The 15,635-nt window shown below is 35.4% G+C and overlaps 1 protein-coding gene across 1 annotated transcript in view; it reads right to left on the reverse strand.

Moving 5' to 3' along the window:
• Positions 1-468: 468 nt before the first annotated feature.
• The window catches only part of LOC306884604 (runt-related transcription factor 3-like), a 60,294-nt gene continuing 45,127 nt past the window's right edge, over positions 469-15,635 (reverse strand). Inside the window, exons 7-8 of the mRNA XM_079440604.1 lie at positions 12,024-12,095; positions 469-4,019 (exon numbers count right to left, since the gene is read on the reverse strand). Of these exons, the coding sequence (XP_079296730.1) occupies positions 3,496-4,019; positions 12,024-12,095 (596 nt within the window). The 3' untranslated portion in view covers positions 469-3,495. The remainder of the gene's footprint in view (positions 4,020-12,023; positions 12,096-15,635) is intronic.

Here is a 15,635-nt window from a genome sequence, read left to right on the forward strand (position 1 = left end):
TAAGAAATAATCAGCATCTCAGAATGGTTTCTGAAGGATCATGTGACACTGAAGACTAGAGTAATGATGCTGGAAATTCAGCTTTGCATAACAATAATAAATTACATTTTATAATATATTAAAATAGAAAGTATAGTAATATTTATTAATATTAATATAGTACTAATACATTAATGAGTTACTAATATTAATAATAATTCACAATATTTCTGTTTTTACTGTACATTTGCTTAATTACATCCTTGGTGAGCAGAAGAGACTTATTTCAAAAAGATTAAAAAACTTACCAACCTCAAACCTTTGAATGATAATGTTTTTTGTTGCAAATATTTTGTGTAGACAAGTTGCTAGACTATGCTACATCATTTTAAAACTTAGAAGTAGTTTCATTTCTGTCTGTAGGACTATTTAAGTGGCCAAAAAAATGCTAAACCTTACACAATCTCAAACAAATGACACCACTGAAATGTGGAAATATTGAGGAAATTTAATTTATATATCTTTTTTATGGCATTGTAAAATCAATGGCTGAATTACAAAAACATTAAGTAAATGAAATTCAAAATCACAAGCAAATCCTGATCTTTTTTTAATTAAAATGCATAAAAAACTACATCATTAGCACACAACGAAGGAACAAAAGAGCATACTTTGGAACCAAAATTACAAACGTACAATGAGTGAAAAAGACAATTTGTTCAACAGGAGTGTGTTGTGCTTTTTAGCTCTTTCGGCATGATTAGAATCTGTGCACTTTACAAACGCCACCGACTCGTGGCCTGCAGTGACATTCACTTCACTGGCAACATTTGGGTTGTGTTCCAAAACCTACTGCTGCCTACATAGACTTCTGCCTTCAAAATAAGTGACTGATTTGGAAACATTTCACGTAGGGAGAAACCCACAGGGATATTTACACCACAACAATTCTTAAAATAACCATTTTTTCCCTGCTTGAACATTTTAATAATCTAAAGAACTTTTCCTCTTTGGAATGTTTCCATTGATGTTACAGATTCTTCATAGAACCATCAATGCAAATAAAGAACCTTTCTTTTTAGAAGTTAGGTTTTGGAACAGAACCTTGATGTCAATACAATGTTCAGTACAACACACAATCAGTATTGATACAGTGGAAATAAATAGATATGTTTTTGGTCTTATTTTGGGGCAGCAAATCTTAATTGAGCTTGATTTGGATTCTTGATCCATCTCAATCATAATCAGCAATCACAAGAAACTCTTTGGAGAAAATACAGCTGTTACACTGACAGGATTTGATATCCACAGACATTAATAGATCCAGAGGCACTGAGAGAGAATCATCATACGACACAGAAGCAGGGTTTCTATTACCCAGAAGTCCTTGCAGGAGAGAATCGACTCCCGCTTGTAACTAGACTAGCTCACATTTTGAATCCATCTTTCCTGTAGCCTGCAGCTTGGGGCGATAATCAAGCAGAGGCACAATGGGAAGGAAAATAACCGTCCACATAAAGGCATCAAAGCGGTCGTGAATCAAGCTGAACACGGGCACTTCTGCTTGGATAACAAGGCCTGAAGGATGACCAATGATTGCGAAAGGAGATATGTCTCTCTTCATTCATCTTTCTACCTGTTTCCTTTACTCTTTTGGGGCTTTCAGCCCTCAGGTGATGGCAGCAGGTGTGAGCATGGGAAAAACCTCTGGGTTATGCGCTGAAATATTCACTTACACCTGTTACGCGGATGTATGTGTGTGTGTGTGTGTCATGGCCACTTTACCCTCCATGTATGAGCTTGTGCATGGTTTTGTTATTCAAATAATCACAGGCGATCTCCTTTCAAACATGCCCAATTATTGTCTCCGATTTCAGTCATTCCAAGAACAAGGTAGGTAAAATAGACACGTTATGTAGATGCTTAGAGCAACTAATTTTTCACACTTTAGAGACGTGGAATGACAACAGGTGATGGTTGGACTCTTTGGCTTGTGATGGTTGAGGCCTTTCAGGCACATGACTAAATATCACATGGAATTCAATCTAGTAAGAATGCCTCCATTATGTGGTTTAGAAAGGACATCTAACATCTTAAATAAATGTTTTAGTGCATTAAAGCTGCATTGGAAAACATAGGCATTACATTAAATCTTTTGTATAATTTAGAAAGAATATATTACAGTAGCATAACTTCCAATTTTATATTAAAACAAAGAAATCGAAAGAAGGAAAAAACAAAACAAAAAAAAAACACGAAATGTTTGTGACCTGGAAACGATCCAAAATAGGAATGCATCCTCTTTGGCTCAAATAAATAAAAAAAATAAAATAAAAAAACATAAAACTGAGCTCAAATCAACAGTCTGAAGAAAGTCATAAAAAGTGATCAACACTGAGAAAAAAATAAAAAATTACTCTAAAAACTATTCCAAAAAAGACAAGTCTCCACAAGTTCAAAGACGAATAAATTGTTCGTGATTTTGGCATGAAGCAAGAAAAAAAAAAAAAATCAAACACCTGTCTGTCTTTGGATTATAGACACTGTTTTACGTTTCTGCAAATCGAGAAGCCGCAGCTGAAGGGTGAATCTCACGAAAGCACATCCAGATCACATTTCACCCTAAAACCAAAACAAAAAATATTTTTTGCATAATGAAAATGCCTATATTTATGTAAATTTAAATGATTTGCAAATGAAATAATATATCATTATTTCTTTTTACATTACAGTAATGAGAACAATTTTTTGCATTACAATAATAAGAACGTAAGGGTCAAATGTGCTTCATTTTGATGAAAACAATGTCACAATGCAAATGTCAAAATGCCTAATTTTCTTCATGCAAAATATAATTTCTCATTTCTCATTAAATATGAATATGTTCCTGACAGGTTTTGTGATATTCACCCTAAAATCCATTTAAATGAAAAACCCATTGGCATAACATCTCACAAATCTCCACACTTAGTAAGTTTGGAAAGTACCTGAAACTCGTGGGTAGCATTTTTGTTTATCATCGTATTTACACATTAAAAGTCCCACAGTCCTGCAGCTCTGTGAAGCTCTCTCATACTGTCTGCTCGACACGTTTTCGTGGTTGCAAAGCACTCTGGGAATTACAGCTTTCAGGCAGATTGGTTTGTAAGGCTGGATAAATTGGCTTTTTTCAGATACAGGCTCATCAGAATATGTCTTTTCTTTGGTTTTTCAGCTTTTTTAGTTAGAAAAGTTGCTGATATATTACTATGGGATGCCTTTTCTTAATTATAATCTTTCTATATACACCTCATTTTCCTGTGAGACTTCTGTCCTCCTTTAGTTTTGATCAGCGGAGGTCCATTTCTGTCCTGTATGGAGCGCTCAGACTCATTTCTGGTCATCGGTTCACTTTGGTGCTCTTAGAAGCAATTGACATGTCATAGAAGGATGAAGAAACAAAACGATCAAACATGCAAGACTTTTCACCTCTTCTCTAAATTTCAGAATTCTCTCAGTTTTTCTGCACACGTTTTCTCAGTAAGGCCTCCAGACGGACTCGTCTATGCGTGTGGACGCACTCATCGCTGTGGGCGAGTTGCTGTGGCTGCCGTCAGCATCCACGCCGTCACTCTGGTTGCCAAGGCTGGCGTTGAGCAGGCTGTTGTTTCCGCCTCCGGTGCCCCCGGCTCCGCCCGCCGCGGTACAGGACGTCAGCATGCGGGTGGGCGACCTGTCGCCTCCCGATCCGGTGCCGCCAGTCGGAACCATGGAGAACTGGTAGGAGCCGGATCCGGTGCCGTAGTACAGGTGGTACGGCGAGGAGTTGGTCTGGAAGTGGGAGTTCTGGTTCTGGTTGCCGGGGTATGGAGGAGGCAGGTAGGTGTGGTAGCGGCTGGAGGTGGGCATCCCGGCCATGCTGAGACCGCCGATTCCAGTGCTGGACGGGTTAGCAGAGTAGGTGAAGGGACCCGGATAATGCATGTGTGAATCTGAGAACCGAGGAGCCGTTAATGGGGACAGAGATGGGAAGGATGTCCTCTGAGGGAATAGATCCGTACCTGGACGAGAAAGATAAAGAAAGTGTCACTTTAAGATTTAAACAACAAAAATCACAGAATGCAAGATTCCATGCTTTTTCCATGATTACTAAATAGTGTTTGCATTTTTTTATTTAATTTAAATTATGTTTAAATTAAATTATATATTTTTTTAAATTTAGAGCAAGATTGATTTAAAGTTAAAGATAAAATAGTTTATTTTTAAAAAATTAAATTATTTAATAAAACATTAATTCATCAAAATTAATTTATATATATGCCACTAATATATATATATATATATATATATATATATATATATATATATGCCATTACTATTTATGCTAACATTACATTAACATTTTATGAATATAATAGGTAATATAATGTTAATATATATTATTAATATACATTAAAATCAAATGAATGAGATGCCTCAGAACCCTATTGACACACTGATCTTGCGCCACCTAGTGTCATTTGTGAACTCTACATGATCGTCTGATAAACGGTAAAAGTGAAAACAGTCAGTGCAAGCGTAATGTTATGAGGCTGGGGAGGAAGATGATGATGAAGGTCTGGAGTGCTCTGACGTCTGGAGTTTCATTTAGTGTTCATGTCTCGTGCGTTATGACTTTACGAACAGGTGTAAGAGAAATGTCTGTGCCTGTTGTTGCCAGTTAGTTGGTGTTGTTTTCTGGCTTGATTTTTCTGCTTATTGCCCACATACGAGCAGGGGCTGCTGGGATACTGGAGCAGGCTTTGGCATGCCAGCGCCTGAGGGAGGAGAATGCCGTCTGTGCGTGCCACTGACTCGTTTAAAACACTCTCCCCCCGTTTGTCTGGGGCACTGAGTCCATTTGCAAACAGAAACAGAGAAAGAGAGGAAAACATACAGTTCCATTTCAATTTCCTCAGACCATGCTCTCTCACTCTTTCTCTCAGAGGGGTGTTGACTTTCTCTTTCTCCCATTTGGGGGGCCAGAATCTGATTTGCACTAAGGAGAATTCAAGATTTCAGCTGCCACTGATTTAAATGAAATGGCCACAAATTCCTGGCAGTCTCCAAAGTTTTACTCGTGCACACACACACATTTACACACACACCATACGAGATGAATTACTAAAAGCGGAAATCTGACAAATGAGTTGAGAAACAGCTGCAAACCAGATATAACACCCAAACTGTAGACATTGTTTACCCTCATTACCCTCGAAGACACACGTTCACTCAGACTCAGCGTCTCCCTCTAGTGCCTGACACGATACTAACAAGAACGTTTCCGGGGTCTTCGACCTTTTCAGAGCACTTGGTGAATAGAAACATATTGTTATTGTTATTATGAAAAAAGAGAGTTTAATTTTAAACCTGGCTGATTATAACTTAATGTTGTTTACATCATAAAAAACACATGATTGTGACCTATTTTCGAAAACCAGCCCTCGAGAGAGTTACTAGTTTGCTGTGTTTCTCAGCATAGCCACTTCACACATGATCTACATTAGTGTCAGTGGAAAAACTCTTTAAAAACTAAGAAAAAAAGAGCAGGAAACCATGTGGTATAACCCATAATTATGTGACATTTTCCTCTTTTAAAAAATAACGGTTTGATGTTTCTGACAACATATTTGAATTCCCTTTTTTAAACAAAAGATTTAAATAGAGTAAATGTAATTTAAATTACATTTACATTGGCCTTCTTATGTTTTATATTAACATCAATATTATGTTAATATTATTAAACATGCTAATATTTTAAAACTCTATTATTGGGAAAATTACACATTTCTACAGAAAAAACATTCATATTAATTACCATTGTTAATGAATAAATATTCATAAAAACAAAAATGTCTGCAGAATCACTATTAATATTTAATATTAATATAATATAAAATCAGTGGTTTGATGTTTCCTGACAACTTATTTTTATCCACCAAGTATTTGTATTATATCTCACATTTGCGGTGTCATGCTAAATATAAACAGGAATATTAATACAAATTGTTATGGGGAAAATAACAGACATTTCTAAGGAAAAATATGAAATATTAATAAATATTACGAATAAATTAAATTGTTATGGGGAAAATAACAGATATTTGTATGGAAAAATATTAAATCCTAATAAATATTACAAATGAATTATTATTAATAATTAATGCTTAATTTAAAAAAAATCTGCAGAAACAATATTTATATGAATCATTGCTAATATTTTAGTGCTATTATTGATAGTAATAAAATTTGCATATTACAAAAATACATATTAATGCATATTATAAATTAATATTAATTAAAAATGCTTAATAGGACAAGTTCTGCAGAAACAATATTATTCATTTTAATACAAAGAAAAATAATAAAATGGCACAACCAAGCCATGATGACTACTGAGGGGGAAAAACATCCTTCTGTGCCGTCTATGGCAGTTATGGCCCTGAGGTGGGAAAAAAGTGCTACTTTAAAGTTCAGCAGTAGTGTCTCCAAATGAAAATACATGGGAAAAAATGATGTTCCCCTGCAAACGGCCCCTGTCAAACGCTGCTATCCTTCCCCTGTTCCACTAGCCCACAGTCAAGCGTGTAACCCGGCTCACTACAGAGGTTTGCCTCATTTGACTGCTGTAGAAACTGATTTTGTTTGTTAACAGAAGAGCAAGCAGTAGCTAGTCGGAAGGAATTGTGCGTGTTTGTGTGTGGGATCAGGGTTCTGGTGAGGATGCAAATCTCGGCCCTCACCTGTAAAATGGCAATGCAAAAACAGATGGATTACACCTGGACCAGGCAAACCATGTGGCAAGGGGAAAGAAAGACATGGAGACATAAAGACTGAAATATATACTTGATACTCTATCTAATCTAATCTAATCGTATCATGTATATTTGCTTTAGAATGTAGGATATTGAAAATACCACATATCCAGCAATCATACAATGATGTGGATCCCAGACTTGCTTACTAGTTCACGGTTTGAGTTTCTACTATGTGGTTTTATGCTCAACTGATGCCACAAACCCACAGGAACCAACCAAACAATCACTATATGTAACTCAACTATGCCATACACAGAGGCCTCAAACTATTATTTTTAACCAACTGGTGTTGCACAATAAATATGAACATGTTCCACTAATGTTTGACAACCATAATTTGCCCAAACATCTACAGTTTAAATAGTATATCTATGGGTTTTTTTTAACCCAGCAACATGCATTTTATGAAATACCTTGCTTGTAAATAATAAAAAAAAATGTATATCTATTATATGTACATATACAAACTGAGCTTCAAGACAGTTTTTTTTTATTGATTTTTATAAAACAGCTTTAAACCAATTTGCACTGTACTTACTTGACTATATATATATATATATATATATACACTGTATATATAAAATAGTGCTGGGCAACGATTAATCGCGGTTAATTGCATCCAAAATAAAAGTTTTTGTGTACATAATATAAATGTGTGTACTATGTATATTTATGATCTATATATAAATAAACACACATGCATGCATATTTAAGAAAAATATGTTATGTTTATATATTTAATATATTTATATATTATATCAATTATATGAATATAATATATACATGTTAATATATTTCAATATTTTCAAAGTATATACTGTATGTGTGTGTCTTTATATACATAATAAATTTACACAGTACACACACGTTATATAAACAAAAACTTTTGTTTTGGATGCGATTAATAACAATTAATCGTTACCCAGCACTAATATGTATATATATATATATATATATATATATATATATATATATATATATATATATATATATATATATACACACTATATTGCCAAAAGTATTGGGTCACCCCCTTCTAATGAACATGTTTGACTACTTTAGTAATTTCTATGAGTACAAATCTTAATGTTTAAGCATATAATGATATTCTAGGGAATTGTGTGCTTCTAATTTTATAGCAACAGTTTGGACAGAACCCTTTTCTATTCTAACATGACAGTGCCTCTGTGTATAAGGCACGGTTCAGAAAGACATGATTGATTGAGTCAGTGTGGAAGAACTTGACTGGTCTGCAGAAAGCCAAGTCCTGATCCCAGCTGAACAGCTCTGGTGTGACTTTATATGCAGACCTTGAGCCAAAAACTCATCACCAAACACCAATGACTTGTACATAAGGGTGCTGTCATTTTAGACACGTCCAAAACTGTTGCAACAGAGATGGACATACAATTTTTAAATACATGAATTATGTTTCCATCTTTGTTGCCACAGTTTTGTTAGTGCCTTTTTCTGTTCTAAAGAAGGCGGTGTCCCAACACTTTTGCCCTTATAGTGTCTATACAAGTCATTGGTGTTGACCAATATATTTCACAAAAAAGAATGCTACTGGGTTAAAAAAAACTATAGACTATTCAAAATGTAGTTGTTTGAACAATTCAATTTATGGTTGCGATCTCATATATTTATAGCCTATTTTTCCAAATGATAAACTGATGGTTTTACAAGCAGGTAGAAAACTGGAGCAGGGCTGAAATGGCTAAATGTTTGCACTGGATGTTGATGAATAATAACTGAAGGTAATGGCATATCGCTCCAACAGGCAGAGAACCTGAGACGCAGGCAAACATGTAGATCTTGTGTGTTTATGTTAGAGCTGTAGTCCATAAGACAACACGGCACGTCGCATGCAAACTAGCTCATCTCCGACATGTGCTGCGCCGCCATCTCATACATCAGGAAGGCTCAGGTTACCATTCACAAACATCTGATACTGTACTGGAGATTTACAAATCAGGTCGTTGATTCAGGACCTGGATCACAATGAGACGCATTTGTGAATAAATCAGGAATGTCTTTTTTCTCCAGTGAGGAATTTTGACCTTATTGACTCTAAAATCCATTTGTTGAAACAACTGCACTATTATTGATCCAAAAATCACAATTATTAAGCTGCTTTTGCTGTTCTAGGACGTTGAAAGGAATCAATATTCCGTTTTTTTGGAAGCAATTATTATGAAATAGAAGAACTGTTAGATCTCATTATTCCTGTAGGCGTTTCTGATCATTGCAGTTCAGAGCGGTGAGTCAACATTAAACTCACGCAAGTCTGCAGCACAGAACACATGCTATCTGAACCCACTTCACAAATGAGATCTGCTTAATATCTCAGTTGTTTCTTATGGAGAGCGGTGGAGAGCAAAATGAAACTCTCAGACTGCTCAGATGTTTCTCCTGAGTTCTGCACATAAATGCAAACATTTCTCATCAAGTTCTTCGAAGCCTAAATTATCTGAGCTATTTTTTAAGAGAAACATCTGAGACAAAATTGATACTTAAAGGGATAGTTGACCCAAAAATGAAAATTCTGTCATCATTTACTCACCCTCACATTATTCTAAACCAGTATGCAGTTCCAAACAGTTTTGGGTCCCATTGACTTCTACAGTAATTTTTGTTCATACTGCGGAAGTGAAAGGGCCCTGAAAGGGTTTGGGTTATTCAAAAAAATCTTCTTTTGTGCTCCACAGAAGAAAGACATGAGGGTGAGTGAATGATGACAGAATTAAAATATTTGGTTGGACTATCTCTTCTGAAATGGTTTTATTGTAAAACTTTACAGTAGTGTAAACTAATCTAATTTACTATCGACAAACCTGAAGTATGCTCCAAACTTTGTGCGTTTCAAACTCTCTTTGGCCATGTATACACTGCAGCGTTTCAAAAGTGACAACCACAGCTAAATATTATAGATACCCTTAATTCCCTTGTGACGGTTGACACTGATAAAGAGACATGCATGTTGAAGAAAGTTGGTAACCAAACAGTTTTGGGATCCATAGACTTCCAATTAATTTTTTGTAACTGCTTTTGTGCTCCACAGAAGTAAATCATACAGGTTTGGAATGACATGAGAGTGATGACATAATCTTAAAATTTTTGGGTGGACTACGCCTTTAAATACGTAGTCAACTTTTGATTCTAATATCGTTTTCAAATTTGCTATAAAATTCAGTTTAGTTTTTATTAATTTATTCATATTTTTGTTAGTTTTAGTTTAGTTTTTATTTTGTGAACAGATTTTTATCATTTTCAGATTTCAGTTTCAAGTTGCGCTTAATGTCATATCTAATGGTGTGTTGAAATATTTCATATGAAAATAAATGTAGCCTAATTTGGTTATATTAGATGTCTTTTTTCTTATTTAACCATAATCATGATATTGTAACTGTTGTGTCTTGCGCACACTTTTCCGTGAACAGCCGCACATAGATCATAACTGGGTCTAAAGAAATTCAATAATAACGGCAATCGTATTTAACACTAAAGGCTCATATTTGAATATGTTCTTTTCTTTACTTATGAAGACTTATTAGCGTGTGCATGATGTGATTTAGCCTATGCATATTTGTTCAAAAGCCTGGCAGAGTGATCACAAGATGCTAGAAGTTTTGTATTGTTTACAGAAAGGATGCGCGTTCTCATCTTTTTTTCTGTTAACTATCATGTTGCGCTGCGTGTCTGTTTTTCTTCAAAGCACCAACTTAGAATGCCTAATGTTGGTTTCATTGCTTGTGTTACATGAGAAAATAATGTTGCCCACCTATGTTGTAGATTAATGCGGGTGCAGTTCAGCTAGCGACTCGCGGTCTTTATGTCAAACGGTTCTGGGGTGTGTTTCCCAAAAGCAACGAAGGTCGCAAGTTACGTCGTTACTAATAGAGTTCAATGGGACTTACCACCATAGTTAGCTAACGATGCTTTTGGGAAACGCACGCACCCCTGGTCTGGTACAGCATTAAATTAGTGCTGCTGTCGGATAACGGGTCGGGTGTACTGTTAAGTACTGCTGGTGCACGTTTACCAAACAGGACCCGTGCTTTAAACTTCTTTGCGTTCCTCTGTCAGATAACCCCATGTGCGTGATGCGCCATTTACAGGTGTTTCCCTAAACCGCCACACACCTCTGTATCATTTTTCCACCAAGGGGAGAGAACGTTTTTTTATTTCAGTTTACGAAATTGTCAATCGTTTTCGTCTTAGTTTTCATTTACGAAAATAACCTTGTTTAGGAATAACATGAATTCATCTAATCTGATACTGACTGACCTGAAGTACGTTTAAAATTGATTTAGAAGTTTGAACGCATATTTGGAAGCACTAGAACAAATCTGTGAATAATACAACTGAACTCTGTTTTAAATTCTGCAAAGTTTCGGGAAGGACAACCGCAGTTAAATGCGGGAGTGAATACCTTTAATTACCTTGTGATGGTTGACAGTCATATGGCTGTGAAAAAGAAACATGCATGCCAGAGCAACCCATTTTATACTGCTATTTTTGATGGAAAAAATGCAGACTTATATATATACATATCATAAATAACTACAGAGCATACTGAATGAAATGAAACACCCAGTAGAGGGGTGACAATATTTTTAGCTGCAGTGTGGCTTTTAATAAACGTCAAATATTTCCTCGCATCACAGAGCATGAATTATGTTGAAACTGCCATCTGGTATTTTGAAACATGTCACCTGACACGCAGAGAGTCTATTAGGAATAATAAATCAATCAAAGTGCAATTAAAGAAAGTTATAACTTAAATGTCACAGGGGCTGGTGTGACAAAGGGAATCTTGTGTGTGTTTTTGTGTGTTGGAGGTAAAAATGACTCAGCTGGTTTAAATGTTTGGGGTTTGCGGGAACAGGAAGGGCAGGAATTCTGCGTCGCCGTGGGGAAGGAAAACCGTGCCAGAACCAGGTATGTGGCTGTGTGTCCATGGCAGCCAGAGTTTGTGTGAATGTTTTCGAGTGAGTGTGTTTGTATGTGTGTGTGCCAAAGCAAGTGGGTGTGTGTGTGTGTGTGTATCTCACACACTTAGAATGTTTATTGATGTTTCTGGTTCCATGCATGTGTGTGCGTGTGTAAGCGAAAGTAGATAATTTTTTATATTCTGTTTGTTTCAGCCCCTCCACAAAAAAATAAATAAAGTCAAAGGTGAATTATGGGTGTTGTAAGGTCTCTTACTTGACCAGCGTAATTCGTCTTCCACTTTGCAAGTCTTCAGTGCAGGAGGGTCAATCTGATCTGGCCATAATGCTACAACAAAAAACAAACAAATTAATAAATATATATTCATATTCTCAAAAAAAATTTCAGATATTTATGTATTTACTCTTAAAAGTTGCTGTAAATTAATAAACAACATAATAACATAATACAGATCTTTTACATTTACATACAGCAATATAATAATCCATAATAATAAATAGAAATTTATCAAAACAATAATAAATTATAAAATGCTGTACAATATAGTTAAAAGAAAACTTTATATTTTATATCCTTTTGATAATATTTAAGATATTTTTATATTAAAATGTATGTATTAGCTCTTTAATTTCTTTTCTGGAAATTAACACAAATATTACTAATAAAAAAAATAAATCATTATATGCAGCAAGAGATAACAAACAGAAATTGACCAAACTAAAGTATGCATTAATGCAATAAAAATAAAGCACTGTGCAATAAAGTTAAATGAAATTTCTCAGTATTATATTTCTCTGAGATGTTGTTACTGTATATGGAGGAATACAACACATTTTTAATCTGAATGAAAAAACGAACCGTTGAATCAGTTCACTGAATGAAACGAACAGTTGATTCAGATGATTAAACTGATTTATGGAAGTAGTCTGAACAACGCCATTTTTGTTAATGAAGTGTAAACCAAAGATGCTGTTGCTTAATTTAAATTTTATTTTGGCAGCAAAATCATCATGCATATACAGTGATTATTAGATATGCCACCCAGACCTGTGTGTGTGTGTGTGTGTGTGTGTAGGATTGCGAAACAATTAATTTGTCCACACACGTTCAATGTGAGATAGCTGCTAGTGTTTTCATCAAAGGTGCCGAGAAAAACAAACACGAAATCTTATGCTGGTGTCACATTACACACATTATTATTTTGGGTGTCTGTTTAAGATGTGTGATTATCACATATCTTATCTTGAGCGTGTGATGCCTGGATGTGTGTATGATCCGAACACTTTAAAACACTCTGTCAGCATTAAAATGCAGCTCTCTCTCTCTCTCACACACACACACACACACACACACACTCAACAGTCACTGCACGAGTCTAAAATAAGATACTTTGGGAATTACAGAGTATGTTTGTGTGTGTGTGTGTGTGTGCGTCAGTGCACTGAACTGCCAATTTGACATGCAAATAAATCCTGTTTGCTCTCAGACCGAGATGAGATAGTTGTTACAAGCTAATCGTTGCAACAAACACACATACACATATGAGATATGAGACGTATGCAAGTAGATTTTTACATTTTCTGAGAAAAATGTGAGCGGTGCTTGCTCATGCAAAACATAGTGTGTGCTTTCTAGGCTAGTTTATTACTAGTCCAAGACAAAAGCAAGTCTATGTTTTTTTTTTATTTGAAATATCATTCATGTCTGTAATGCCAAAGTTGAATAATTTGGGTAAAGGGTTTATAATAAATCTCTATAACCGTAAGCACGAGAAGCAGGGCCGGATTAACGCACGGGCCTACCGGGCACGTGCCCAGGGCACTGGACCAGAGGGGGGCCCAGCTACTCCCGGACCGCGATTTCCCCCTCAGATTTTGAATGCAGCTTCCAAAAGACAAAAAATAGCCGAATAATATTTTTTATATTTAATAAACGACCACACCGGTGTGATTAGATCATTCAGTGCGGCACATCATCAGCTGATAAATTGTTCGCTCATCTTCGCTGGCTGGCACTGCGCATTATAACCAATCACACATGATTCTGTTGAGTTTATGAGAACAATGGCCAATAAGAGGCGTCCAGATGAGTCATCGCTGAAAGTGCAGGAGTGCGTACGATGTAAGCAAGATATTAATTTCACAATGTAAGCAACTTCAGTAATTAATGGGAGTTTTTGAGAATGCTTTAATGCCAATGATAATGTTCTTTGATAATGTAAATGGAGTGTCTATTTACACTGATTCCTCCCACCAAGGTGTGACTAGGACTGTCAAATTTATAAAAAACGGCTTTGAATCGTGAGTTCCAGTGGCGCAGATGGTAAAGCGTGTGCTTTTTGACACGTTCGAGCCCACCTTTTGCCGAACTTTTTTTCTCCCTTTTCAAATCTCATATCACATCGTAAAAGCATTTATTGTCAATAAAAAAGAAAATTTTAAGAAATTTTTTTAAGAAAAATAACCGAAAAGTTGAAAATAAAGTATCGAGTAAGGGTAGGTGTCGGGAGGGCATCCATTTAATAATTTGAATTAAAATGATAAAAAATTTACACTCAATACTATTATTGCATACTGTTTTATAATGTAATACAATTCTGAAGTGCAGATAATTGCCACTATTTTGCGACAAGTAGTATAAATAGCAGAAAATCCTGCTACTTTAACATAGTGTAAATATAATCTATAGCTATTTGCACTTAGTGTAAATAACATATCGCTAAAAATACTGCTATTTTCACTTGGTGTAAATAGAATCCATTGCTATTTGAATTTAAGAAAAAATGAGCGCAATTTCAACTGAGGGGGGCCTTTAATCAGTCCGTGCCCAGGGCACCTCTGCGTCATAATCCGTCCCTGACGAGCAGTAGTAACAGTGATGCTTGTCTTAGCAAACACCACCAATAACACGCTGTTCTCAGTCTCGCTCTGGTTTTCGCCACACAATGATAAATTCTTCAGTATAAATGCTCTTATTCAGGCCACAGCTGGTGCTTCTGCTGAAAATAAACATCTCACTCAAATATTTTGATTGGCTGATACACAACGTCAGTAACAGACAGAATTCTAGCACTATTAAAGCAGCATGTCACAGAAACAGTCTGTGAGCAGGACAATATGTGAGATTTGTGCATCTCTGAGTGGACTAATGTTGGGAAGAAGCTTACTAAAAGTAGCAATGTGACTTAAATACATATATTTGTAATATGACAGCAACTCTGTATGTTTCCAACAAAGTAGCAGAGCGTGACTGAACTATTAAATCAGTTTATTCAAGTGAATCAGCTCATGTCTGTCAAATGATTGATTCACTGATCAAATAAATGAGTTTCTGGTTCACTGGAATACCCTGTTGTGATGTATTTACATAGATGGTGTTGTTTATATTAGTGTTTAGCACTCTGTTACCTAAATTATGATTCAGTCTGATGTCATTAATTAATAATGTCATGCTAATTTATATATATATATATATATATATATATATATATATATATATATATATATATATATATAATGAAATATAGATATATATAAAAAAAAAAATGTATAAAATATAATCAAAAAGCTATTTCTCATTTAAATTGTATGATTGTGGACAGAAGAGAATAGAGAGTAAGAGAGAGAAGCTGTGTAACGCTGAGTGGAAATGCAGGCTTTCCTCAGAACCAGCAAAAACAAACACAGCCACCATGAAGTCTGGTTTTCCTGTCAGATCTTTCGCCACACTTCCTTAAAACACTCAAACACTCTCTGAAGTCCACACACATATGCAGTCTCAGGCTCAAACCTGTTCACTCTCTGAACAAGACCATTTTTGTGACACTATTTTCATGACAATAAAGCACATTTACCTCTGTTCTCATTA

Source organism: Barbus barbus, assembly GCF_936440315.1.
Source record: "Barbus barbus genome assembly, chromosome: 18".
NCBI classification, from domain to species: domain Eukaryota; kingdom Metazoa; phylum Chordata; class Actinopteri; order Cypriniformes; family Cyprinidae; genus Barbus; species Barbus barbus.